Source organism: Neolamprologus brichardi, chromosome 7, assembly GCF_056152115.1.
Source record: "Neolamprologus brichardi isolate AB-2024 chromosome 7, ASM5615211v1, whole genome shotgun sequence".
NCBI lineage: Eukaryota > Metazoa > Chordata > Actinopteri > Cichliformes > Cichlidae > Neolamprologus > Neolamprologus brichardi.
The window spans coordinates 22,594,204-22,607,157 of NC_142110.1; the positions used below are offsets into that span (position 1 = coordinate 22,594,204).

Below are 12,954 nucleotides of genomic sequence, written 5' to 3' on the forward strand. Positions count from 1 at the left end.
CTCCTTGGCGGAGTTAATATAGTTCTGCCAGGCAGCTACATTTTTCTGGTGGCTTGTATGTGCTGACAAAGTTTTATTAAACATTGTTAAGAAATAACAAGGATTAAAAGATACGTTAAAATATGACTCATTTTCCACAAATTTCAAACTATTCCAATAAATCGTTCTAGGGAAGCATCGTCCAAAACCCCAGGTTGTGAAATTGGATTGTGGTGTAGATTTCTGGGAACTGGACGAGCAGTGCATCTTCTCTTTGGAGTAGAAGGCCAAATGATTGGTTTTCTTATATGAACTGTCTAATTTCCAATTGCAAGGGCCCCATTAAAAAGCAGCTGCATACCATTATGACTGTTATTCTCATTGGCATAGTGAGATTGTGAGATTATTGCTGAGAAAAAAGCCCCAAAACCAAACCAAACCCACAAATCAACCCTCAACCTATCACCATCTCTCAATTATCAGAATCTAGGGTTTATTCTTTTCCTTATCTGTCATGCAGGAAAAGTGTCCATGTGGATTCCAGCATGGATTCAACTTTAGCAGCAATTTCCTCAGGCATATAAGCAGACAGATACTGAGAGCAAGAGAGAATAAGTGGAAAGACTGTAAAAACAACTGACAGACGAGGGTTTGAAGGCTCGAGAAGGAATGAAGCACAAATCTCCTTTTCTGTTTATACTCCCATAGCATAAGTTCACATATTAGTCAGACATATCCTGTCATTGGGGAAATAATAAGTCATCCAGTTGAGCGGCTAGAATCAAGACCAAACATTTATTTCTCTAAATGTCTGCAGCACTGATCTAGCGTGTCTGATGTTGATCGGTTGCCATTTTTCCACGTGGATTCAATGTAATTCATAGAAACTAAATACGATGTTTGACAAAAGTACATTTGCTTCCATGGTACTGACAACTCTTGCGTGCACGATGCACTCAGATATCTTGCATTTGCTCTGGTGCACACTTGGCATTCATCCGTGCAGCCAAATAGGATCAACCATATCCTGTTTTTCACTTTCACCCTTATTGAACGGGCTCATTATCCTCTCAGTTTCCCGACTTGCAATCCCGTATTTGCTATCCAAAACTGAGGGGCCTTTATTTATCCCTCCTTCAAGTATTTTGTTTTTAGTTCTGTCTGTGATTTTGCTTGGAAAGCCTTCACATCAAATGGTTTGAAACTACTGGCAGTACACTCAAAGTGTGCTATTCCTGGGAAAATACAACATAAAATGGTAATAATGTATTTGTACGATATTTATCTTTTCCAGTTTGTGCAATTAATGTGATTAAATATTTGATTTCCTGTTACATAATTTTCCAAATGCAGCTAGAGTCTCTTTTTTGTTGCTTACTAATGATGTGCACTTTTCTTTGAGCTTTTTATTTATGTATTTCTTGAGTTTGTACTCTTCTCAGTCTTACAAATGACCACTCAAGAATTAAATAATCTTCGATTTACTCTTGGATTATATGTTTCTCTTCATCATAGACCTACATGAGAGTTCAGCAGGTTTTTTTTTATCTTCGTAACAAAACAAGCAGGAGTTCAAACACAAAACCCATACAATCATTTTATTACTTGTGCCGTTTCATTTAGCTTTTCTCTCTTTTTTAGGTTCAGATATTCTTCCTCATTTGTTTAATTGTCTGGGAAAATGAAAGAAAAAATAGCTTCTGACTATGACTATTTCAGTGTTTCCATCATATGAGGCAGATCTGTGAGACTCACTGAAACTTTGGTAATTATGTTGCCATCTATTGGAGTTCTGCTGCAAAAACAAGTGAGCCCCAAAATGTTCAATCACGCAGCCATTAATGTTTCACAATTAAAAACAAACCTTGTGCGCAAAGGTGCAAGCTGAATCTCTTACATGCTATTTATGGCCAAGCCTTCCTTGTAAAAAAAAAAAAAAAAAAAAAAAAAAAAAAGACTTGGCTTTTGTGTGCGGAAATAAGTGGTGAACATTTACCTTCACTGGAGCTAAAGAACAACTCTGACTGCAGGTTTGGCTGCATTTTATTAAGCAATTCCCCATGCACTGTTTTTTTTTTCTTGTATCAACATGTATTGTAACATATCCATGCCACTGCGGTGTCATCAGAAATATTTCCAATGAAACTGATGTGTTCACACATTCAGCTGTGCAACAGGAGTGTGTATGACTGTGCATTCCATTTTTTCCCCCAATACTTCGCCAAATTATAAACGTGTGCTACATGTATTCACGACGTGATTGTGCATTTGTCAGTGGGAAATAGTGTTAGATTTCTAATCAGCGACTTACAAAGAGCTCTCTGCCTGTGAGATTCCATCATTCGTAATTTGTGGACAGTATTTATCAGTATTAATAATACAAATATAAACTTCTCCTTATATAATCAACTTCACAGTCACTCAGTGTCCTTCTACACTTGCTTAAAAACCTTTGAAGAACAACACAAGTACCCCATACCCGAGTGTATCTAAAATACATTTTAATCTTGCTGAAACTTGTTTTCACAATATTGTTTACAATATTAATTGGTCTTCATTTTCTGCATCCTCGCTCGGGTCTTCTTTATTGTCTCTAAACAGAAACTGTACAATCATGTTCATGTAAATTGTTCTACATCAAGGCACAAGACAACAGCCGTTGTGGGGGGGGGCCTTGGGTATGCTGATCTTTAATGGCGTCCCTCTGGCACACAGGAAAAAAGGATACCCTCGGGAGGAAAGGTTATTATAAGCAATGTAGAAGTATGTATCTTAAATCGGGAGGTGAGGGAGTGGGGAGTGGGTCTGGGGTTGGGTTGGCATGGAAGAAATGTGCTCTGACGACGTGATAAGCGGAAAAGAATAAAGTGATACCACTGCTGCTTTCATTTTATTTTCCAATGATACGGAAATATAAAAAAGAGGAATGATTAGGACTTTTTTTCTTTCTTCAGGAGTTCATTTGTTCATGTACATAAAGTAAAGTGCCTTTTTTTTTTCTTTTTTTTTCTTATTTGCCAAAAGCAAAAGCCTTCACTAACAGGATGAAAATTAGGAGATGTCCCGTGGGGTCTTTTTTTTTTTTCCCTGTTCCTGGAGGAATGTGAAAGAGTGGATAAAGGGCCAGTTCAGTGTTAATTTTCTGGTCAATTTTGTTTTTCTTGATTTATCTTCTCAGGTTATTTCTGATGTTTTCTCGTCAGGTTCTCAACCCCTGAAAGACAGAAATGAACGAGACAGAAAAAAGAAAAAGGATGTAAATTTAAGCTGGCTGTTTGCGTCCGTGTGTAAGTTGGACAAATCAAAAAAAAAATGTTGTAAGTCTGAGATTCTTGAAACCAAAGGAAATCTATAAAAAAAGTCGGGATTGAAAAGGTGTTATTCACCATTTCCCAGATGGGAACGCTCACATCTGGATGCTTCTCCTCCGCCTGCCGAAAGCCTTGGCGCCGACATTGGTGGGGACGAAGTTGCTGTTACCCATTCCTCCCGACCGGCTGAGGAAGTCCGCCAGACGGTGAGTCACGCAGGTTGCCGTGTTGCAGCCTCGCTTCTGTGCTGTAACGCTGCTTCAGGAGAGCAGAAAGGGGCTTAACGAAAAGATTGGGGCACTGCCATCCATACAATAATGTAAGACACAGCTATACACATTAACACTAACATCAAAGAACTGAAAATACATCAAGTTTGGATTTACAGCTTAAAAACAGAATGCATCTGAGTGTTTGTCTTACCTTTGGACTCGGTGACAGCTTCAGACAAAATTTTAAAGGCTCTAAAACTCTTATTTAGGCCCATCATTTAAAATGGCCATTGACTGTGCATAGGTGGCTACATGTTTGTTTTAGAGTCCCTAATAATGAAAATGACCTAAGCCTTCCTGGTAGAAAAATACGTTTATTGACCAACAAACATGGTGTCGCATGAGTGGATCATTTATTAACGTTTAGATTAAGTGATCGCTCTCAACTCTTGAGTTTCAGGGGCTTTGAAATGCCATCAAATTACTCCACATACAGTACACAGAGATGGATGTATGAATTGGCTCCTGAATTACACTTGTGAAAATCGTCTGAGATTACAGGGACAAATCATTCTCTGCCAAAAGAAATATGGGGGGGAAGAGGGGGAGAAAAAGAACTGAAAAACTGCAGTTCAAAGTCATAATCTTCATGTCAATCAAGCAGGTAATATCAGCATGCACGTCCCATTCCAGAAAGAAACTGGGATGAGGAGAGGAAGATGACAGAAGAGAAGGACGGGGGAAAGAATGACAAAGGAAGAGGAGATGCGGGAAAAGTAAAAGCGGGTTTAAGGGTGGATGAGGAGGAAGGGGTTTAGATGCTTTCAAACGTCTCGCCGTAGCTTGCATAGCTGTCGCTCTCAGGCGCACTGCGCTTCTTGCCGGGCGTTCCTGCTCCCACGTTCGTGCGAGGGAAAGTCTGCAACTTGTGCAGCTCCTGAGACAGTTTACCCAACACACAGGTGCTGAGGTTGGAGCAGCGCTTGGTTAAGGGCCTGTCCATGCTGTCGAGGAGGGGACACACAAAACACATGCATAGAACAGGCTCATAGATACGGGGAAAACATGCGCTCTGTATCTCTTAAGCTTTTTTTCTCTTTCCATTCACGCATCATTTCACTCACATGCATTTCTTTCTCATGCCATTGCAGGTATAAACAAAGTAAAAACATCCCAGGTCCTTACAGCATCATGCCACTCCCCCTGCCCTTCCCAACATTCAAAAACTTGTCATCCATCCCCTCATGCATCAGAACCTCCACCCCCACCCCAGTCAGCCTTTTACCCATAGAACAAACAGAAACCAGTTGCTTCCCACTGTCATGCAGCTCCACTTAATTGACATCATGCACACTTATTTGTTTTGTTAAGCATACAATGTTCACATGCCCGGCAGGCTGGTTCAAAATAGTAGTCTATCCACGCAAGTCAAAATCAAACGCATCCATGCGGGGGCAGGCTCATGACAGAGAATCGGGTTTTGTTTTTTGGGCTTTTTTTGGAGTCACATGTTAAAACTAAGATGTTATTCTTTGATCTGCCGAGAAGTACATACCTCCTGGCCTGACTGAACCCAAGTGGGAAACTAAAGAAATGTATGTCCAGCACATTAAAGTAAAAACAGGATTTGTTTCCTAAAAAATTGTTTTTTTTAATTTTACCTTTTTATTTAGTCCAAAACCAGTTTCACTTTCCAGTTTCTCATTAGTCAAATCCTTGGCTGGTGGTTTCTGTGCAGGGTAGAAATGTTAAACTAATTTTCAAAGGTTGAACTAAATAAGATTCATCTGTACCTGTTTCCCTCAGTTGCCTGCTGCTCCAGCTCCTCCGCCGTCATCTGCACAAACTCCTTCACAATGGCGTTGAGTAACCTTCGTGCTTCGTAGTCCGTGAGCGTGACTCGGTCTGACATGGACTCTAAACCCGGTCTGTGGTTAGAAGTGGAGTGGGGGGCGGGGGAGGTTTAGGGGTCAGAGTGGTTGAGGGGAGGGAAACGGCAATGAGATCAGCATTATTGGAAATGCTCCGCTAGGGTTACACCTGCAGTGAAAAAGGAGGGGTGGTGGGTTGAGTGGGGATGTTGGGGTGGGGTAAGGGACTGGTGGGGGCTGGGGGGGTAACAGAGACGTCACCACCTCCGAGAGGAATGACGTCTGAGTCGGAGGGCCCCTGGCCAAAGCTGGGGGAAACAATCTGCAGAAAGTGCCCCTTGTGAGAAAGAAGCTGATGTATAACCAGCTTTAGATTTATTACAAAATCAATAGCTTCATGGGAAAGGGGGGGCAGGAGGGGGAACTTGAGTGGGGACTCAAATTAATATATATCTATCTCTCTCTATATATAGAGAGAAAGATATATAGAAAGATATATGCATATATATAGATAAAAACTGAATTACATTTGTTGTGTTTCCTGTGCTTTTAATTTAAGTACAACGTACAACTTTATCCACTTATATTGGAAGTATTACAAACAATACATATATTTAAATAATATATGTATTTCATTTAAAACTGCCATAGATTAAGACTAACCAGAACAACTACAATGTTCTTTTCTGCATACACACATTTATTTAACCTATGTTGTTACTGTGGCGTTACTATACAACTTACACATCTTCCTCTATTTCTCCTGTTTAATAAAAAACATTTTATGTTTAAGTAAAAAAAACAAAAATTTAACCTGCAGAGTCCAAGTTCTAAGATACTGTTTTTGCATAAACCCTGCCCATCTTTTCTACTGGTTGTTTGCGGTACTTCTGTTGAGTTGCAGAGAAAAAGCAACTTAACAGTGAGAAGTGTAAAAGGCAATTTCCGTGTGTCTCACCTGGCAGGCGCGGCTTGTGAGCAGTACATCTGGCAAATGACCAGGGCGTAGGCAACGAGGAAAGCAGAGATCTTCAACATAACCATGGTCCCCTACACGGCAAGAAAAACAAAAAACAAAACTCCACATCAGCTTCTTGTGCTTCCATTCACACTCACACACCACTGATACAAGAGCTCAAATCCCCTAAAAGTATAGCTACAAACCAGCATGCAACTAGAAACTGCCCTTGTCTAGTCTTCTTGTGTTGTCAGGAAGAAGGTGCAAAAAGTGTCATTCCCTGTGAGGCGAGCTTTAGTTCGCCTTACATCTGAGCTCACTGCTCTCAGCTCTTGTCCCCTGCTGAACAATGCTCCCCCGGCTCACACGCGCTTCCAAAACGGACTGTTCCTCCAAAATATCCAGCTGAGAGCAAAGAACAGGTAGTTCTCTCATGTCGTATGCTGCTGCTCCTGATGTGTGCCATGCCAGTGTGGAGTGTATGCATGCACGTGTGTGTGTGTGTGTGTGAGTGTGTGTAATGGTAGGAAGGGGTCCTACATTGTGCGATGTATGTATCACTTGCTAATGCTGGAAGAGGAGAAGTGAAGGGGGGGGGGGGACCTCCATGCTTGCCAGCTCCCTTGGGGACCAGTGCATTAGTGTAATGAGCTGCCAGCTCTCTCTCACTCACTCACACACACACACACACACACAACCTCAAACACACACACACACACACACACACTCAACCCTGATTTCTCCTGCCCATTTTCCTCTGTCACTTGCTCTTCTTTACTTAAGCTTCTTCTCATTTTCGAGTTCCTGTCTTCTCATTCACGCTTTCCTTCTGTTGAAGCAGCACACCGGACCTTCACAAAATGAGCAGGGGTAACCCGGTGGCCACACTCCATTCCCATAACCACCACTGTCACATCACCGTCTTACATAATGACTCTAGCTGCACATTGCATCTGACCCACACACACACACATGCCACCACCCTATAAGTAACAATTTCAGTCTAGTTGTAAAACTTCTAACACAACATCAAAAGTTGTCACTTACCTTCAGCGATAATCACCCAGCAAAATAAAAAATAAATATATATCTCTATGAAGCTCTATGCAAACCACAATAAAGTTGACTTTCTCTCAACTTAGTGAACAACTCTTGATTCTGTTGCATGCAGTGCCAACGCACCAGCCTATATACCCCACCACTTGGATTTGTGCATTGACTGTGTAGGTGTTTAATTATCTGATGCCAGCCAATCGCATTGCTCTGATGCTAAAGCGAGCCAATGGGATTCCTCCTCTCAGTGCTGGCTCACTAATAAGAGATATGGCTTTGCGTTTACGTCATTCCTCAGTCACTAAGTGCTCCATTCACAAAATCCACCAGTCATTTGGACCATTTGCTATCCCCAATTTGCATTGATGTCATTAATTAAATAGGAGGCAAAGCAAACTGGTGTCCGTGGAGAAGCATCACCAGCAATAAATATTTTAAGAACTTTCAAAAAAATGTTACAATTCATGCTATATCCCAAATGCAAAATCAATAAGCCCCCCCACATTCCCCCACAACTCCATCCAACCGTGTAAGCACTTGCAGGCGGGGCCATCTGCTGGGGATGGATGTATACTACAGTGACGCACTCTTAGGTTCTTCATTCATAACGCTGCTCAGATAACACCAGCTTCAGCACTACACCCAGCCCAGTGTAGACTATCTACAGTCAGCTTATGTAATCGAATCATCTTCTTATTGATTTGATTTGAGGCCATATCATCTGCTTCGCTAGAACTTATAGAGTCATGGCACTTTGCATATCAACGTTTCTGTTTAAGTACTTTCAGTCTACAAAGCAACTGTGCAATTGTTATCTTATCCAATTCAATCTGTTATCAGTATGATTCACTTAAAACATGGTCCCACTCTCACAAAAGCTTCTGCTTGTGCTCTGTTTGCAGTACAACTCGAGCTAAGTATGACAACTTCCCTTCCCACAACAGTGAAACATCAAAGTGTATTGAGTTAATAAAAGTGATACCACAGTCACTTAATGATCGTTGCTGCCCGGGCCTCCTCCCACACACTGAGCAAACGAGTTGTCCTCTGTAAAGACCAAATCGATGACAGACTCCGACAAGAGCCGTTTCTCAAAAGCAATTACACAACTGTTTGCCGTGGACCATCCTCTCAATTCCCTTCCTTTTCATTAGTGCACAGGCTGTGTGTTTTTGTGTGTTGTGTTCACTCCTATTTTACTGCACATACCAAAACCTTTTTTATTTATGTGTCTGTTTGAAATGAATGCATATCTGTCTGTGTGCACTCACAAGCACTGCATAGTGGACAAAATGAATGGGCGTCCAGTAGGGGTGTGTGTGTGTGTGTAAGATTATCTGTCGGACTAAAGAAGGGGAGGGTTTGCCTCTCCATGTCTGCGTCATAGAGGAACCCCATTAGGCAGGATGAGCCTTTTAGTGCTATTGAGCCACAAGACTCAGCCATGTCAGACGTTAAATCAGAGCTGAATAGACAGCTGCCTGGTCTCAAGCCACATCCGTGCACCTGCATTGCTACCTGCATAACTCATGCGGTGATGGAAGAATACTGGGAGTTAGCAGGCACTCTCAGATCAGCGTCACTTATTTTACCTTCCTTTGAGTGTTTATTTCTGATGTACACTGGGTCACGGAAAAGTTTAAATGAGTTGCTATTGAGGTGAGTAAAAACAAAATCTTTAACCATCCCTTAGTAAGACGGCTTCTGACCCCACCACCACCCCCACCCCGAGCTATACACATATTTCAACTGCTGCTTTTAAAGGGAGCCACGTAAAATGGAGCATTATAACATTCATGGAGCTAGAATTTGTTGCGAGATAAATGAATTTTCCCACATGCCCCTCGAGTGCACAGACATTAAAAGAATGCTCCAAATGGACTCAGGGAGGACTAGAAAAAGGATTATCTGAGGTGTCCACAGGTGTAGGACAGAACAGGTCAACAAGGGAGTATAATCACAGCCTTACTTTAGTTATTTAATGCTTTTGGATAACTGAGGAGCTTAAATATGTCAATAAACATATGAGTGTGTGAAAGTGTGCATAGAAAACACACACACACACAGAGAGAGAGAGAGAGAGAGAGAGAGAAAACAAATGATTAGGAAAAAATCTGTTTATTAAGATGATTATTTGTCCACTGTAAGCACTTGTGTGTTTGTACGTCTCTCTGCCCTTTAAAAATGGACTCGACAAAGAGAGCATGGAGCAGCTGTGTCATGGTTAAAAATAAAGGTTTTTATAGGTGCCCTTTTTTAGTTTTCACCTGACATCATATGGTTTAAACACTCAGTGGCCACTTTGTTAAGTACATCTGTTTAACTGCTACTGACAACAGCTGTCTTTATTCAAGTAGACATGGTCAAGATTGCCTGATGTTCAAATTGTGCTTGGAATGGAAATAAATGTAAAGTACTTTGAATGTAATGAGCTATTTATCAGCAGTTCACATACTGAAGATCTGCTGAGAATTTCCCACACAACCATCTCTAGTGTTTATAGAGCAGGGTCAGATTTAGCTGCAAAGTGTGATGGTTGCTTGAGGAACCAAATGCAGACTGCACCAGACGAAGGTGAAGCTGAGTGTTTATTGCTGAGCTGATGAAAGCATTTAAGTCCAAAAACAGAAAGAAATAACTGGAAAACATTAGTGAGAGCACAACTACATGGGGCAACTAGACAAAGGACAGGAGGAGACTTAGACACAAGAGGTAATAAGAGAAGAGGAGATTCATTAAAGTGTTGCATTCAAAAGAAACTTAATTAGTCGGATGACCTATTGCAGTGTCTAAGAATAATTCAGGATGAATAATCACGGATTTCAATATGATGAACTAGTTTTAGAGTGGACACTTAAGTTATCAATGATCAAAGGCTCAGTCATGCTGACCACAACTTTCTTAAGTAAGTTAACCAATGATTTGCAGCAAAGCAGATAAGAGGAGATACATGCATGTTGTTTCAGAGGCCATTCACACAGACATCAAGTGCTTAAAGTAGCATTATTCAGTACAGAAACTATAAACTCACCATGCTACTTCATGCACCTTGACAAAAAGCAAACTGGAAATAAAGTTGCTTTCAAATTAAGGTTTTTGGAATTCATACAAAAACCTCTGATTAATGTACAAAGTCAGCACAGAGCATCATGTACCCCAGCTCCAAGAGTAGATAGTGTGATAGTGATAGATACTGTACAATATAAAGCGCCTTGAGGTGACTGCTGTTGTGATTTGGCGCTATATAAATAAAATTTAATTGAAATTAATTGAATTGAATTAGATAGATTTTCTGTCACATGAATGTAGTGGCAAGCATGTTGAAGCCATGCTTAGTGATATGAATCCTGTAAAATGCCACTATTCATATGAATGGATATGTTCTAGAATGCCCAAGTTTGCTACTGTAAAGCACACAAAACGTGTAAAATTGCTCTTCTACAACCTCTCTGTCCTCCTTCTCTCCCTCCAGGCTTCTCATTTCTTCCTTGCACTGACAATCACACACAAATATATTGTATTCAACTAGAAAATAACAAAAAGATAATCATATAATAATTATTATGAGAGCAGGTTAGGAGTTCCACATTTCATAACAGTATAACACACTGCTTAGTTATGTGAACTCAATGAATGTGGAAATAAAAACAGAAGCTACGTCGACTTTATAATTTTTTATTGACTTTTTGCTCCTTGGTCTCTCCCTCTCTCTCCTCCTCTCTCAGTGTTTGTGCTGTCACCCAAAAATGAAACGTAACAGTGAAAGAGAATTTACAACTCAATAAAAGGCATAAACGGATCCATATCAATTTACTGCAATATACAGCTGCTGGCCATTGACATGTACTGCCTACTGACTTACTTTCGCCTGGAACTGGAGTTGTACTGTAAACATACAGTGAATCCTAATTTGCCCAGAATAGGAATAGAAATCTTTACCAAACTAAAATTATAAAATAAGTCGGCTGATTGGCTGATCACAAGCAACATAACACTATAGCTCTAACAGCTACAATGAGCTAATTAGGTCTGGTGATCTAGCTTACTTTAACTTTTTTAGGCTCTTTAGAGAACAAATAAAAATAAGGAGACACTTTGTAAGTAACAGTTTACATTTCAGATAAAGCGCGTTTTAAATCTGCACTACTCATTTGTGTCATGAAATTACCTCTTCATCTTTCTGCCACAGCAATGCAAACCTGATGTATTAATGATGAGCCACTCTGTTGATGCAATGCCTCTATTTGAGTGCACTGTAACATCATGACATCAAGAACAGTGGGGATTAAAACCTTTTTCATTATAACCTGTAACATCTTCAATAGACAAGTTGGGAAAATACAATATTTGAAGACAATGTGAAAAAAAAATACTAAAATGCATTATTATTATAGTTATTTTAGGGAGGTTATGGGTTACCCTGAAATCTAGGGGTGCTTGAACACCCTCTAAAATTTCTACAGTAAACTTAGGTGTGAATGAAACTATACCAAATAACCCTGAAGCAGAATACTAATGGAAATAATCATTTGGGAAAAACAAATAACTGAGACTCAAAATTGTAAAAAGCTACTAATCAAACCAAATGGGCATTAAACAATAAGCAAGAATTCAACAGTTCACAGCTGAAAACCCTGGCTCCAAACCCCAGGACCACGACAGGTCTCTGGGCAAAAATGCCTTGTTAATGTCAGAGGTCGGAGGACCTCTGACATTAACAAGGCCAGATTGCTTTAAGCTGTTAAGAGGGGAATGTTAACTCAAACAACTACTCATTACAACCAAGGCATGCAGAAGAACTTGAAGGCACAACACAAACCTCATGGCAGATGGGCTACAAGACTGCACCAGCTGCCACCCGGTCAGCAGGACAGAACAGGGAACTGAGGCTACAGTTTAAACAGACTCACCAAAATGAAACAAATGAGAATTGGAAAAGACACGGGCTGGTCTGCTGCGATATTTGAATGCTAGGGACAGAATTTGGTATAAACAACATGACAGCTTGGATTGATCCAGCTAAATATCAACGGTTCAGGTTGGTGGTCAAAAAATGGCGTAGGATAAAGCTCAGATCATGTCAAACTGGTTTCTTGGACATGATACTGAGTTCACCGTACTCAAATAGCCTTCAGGTCCAGCAGTTCTCAATCCCACGGAGCACCTTTGGGAGGTGGTGGAAGGAGAGTCACATCATGGATGTGCAGCAAACAAATCTGCAGCAATTGTGCGATGCCATTATATTAATACAAACCAAAATCTCAGATAAATGTTTCGTAATCCATGACAGGCAAAGATTCAACTTGTCAACTTGTCCCACAAAGAATTAAAGCACTTCTGAAAACAAAAGGGAATTCAACCCAATACTAACAAGGTGTACCTAATAAAGTGAGCAGTGGGTGAATGTCACGTGAGCAAATACAGACAGACACACAAACACAAACACACACGTCTTTGGAGGCCAAACATCCAGTGAATCCTCTGCGTGCACTCGGCATGCTTACGTACACGTGCTCATGTTTTTTTAGCATTGGTTTTCCTTCTGGGTCATCTGTATCACACTTCACCCG

At 40.6% G+C, this 12,954-nt stretch overlaps 1 protein-coding gene across 4 annotated transcripts; it reads right to left on the minus strand.

Annotated features, from left to right (window-relative positions):
* Positions 1–1,956: 1,956 nt before the first annotated feature.
* On the minus strand, positions 1,957–7,494 carry LOC102777218 (calcitonin gene-related peptide 1-like). Of its 4 annotated transcripts, none has more exons than XM_035915146.2 (5): positions 7,379–7,494; positions 6,332–6,423; positions 5,296–5,430; positions 3,366–3,545; positions 1,957–3,193 (listed from the first exon to the last, which is right to left on the minus strand). In XM_035915146.2, exons 2-4 carry the CDS (start codon positions 6,415–6,417, stop codon positions 3,386–3,388), a joined length of 381 nt encoding a protein of 126 aa, XP_035771039.1. In that variant the 5' UTR covers positions 6,418–6,423; positions 7,379–7,494; the 3' UTR covers positions 1,957–3,193; positions 3,366–3,385. The 4 variants fall into 4 exon arrangements, with proteins under 4 accessions (XP_035771039.1, XP_006782436.1, XP_006782434.1 ...); XM_006782373.3 differs by having other exon boundaries at positions 3,366–3,548; XM_006782371.3 differs by lacking the exons at positions 1,957–3,193; positions 3,366–3,545 and adding an exon at positions 3,563–4,506.
* Positions 7,495–12,954: the final 5,460 nt, after the last annotated feature.

Bases quoted from the DNA above. Each gene is read 5' to 3' on its own strand.
- LOC102777218 (XM_006782371.3), bottom strand. From the start codon at position 6,417: ATGGTTATGTTGAAGATCTCTGCTTTCCTCGTTGCCTACGCCCTGGTC. The intron at 5,431-6,331 runs GTGAGACACACG...TTCTAACCACAG, and splicing joins TCACAAGCCGCGCCTGCCAG to ACCGGGTTTAGAGTCCATGT. The intron at 4,507-5,295 runs GTACAGATGAAT...CCTCCTCGACAG, and splicing joins CAGGCAACTGAGGGAAACAG to CATGGACAGGCCCTTAACCA.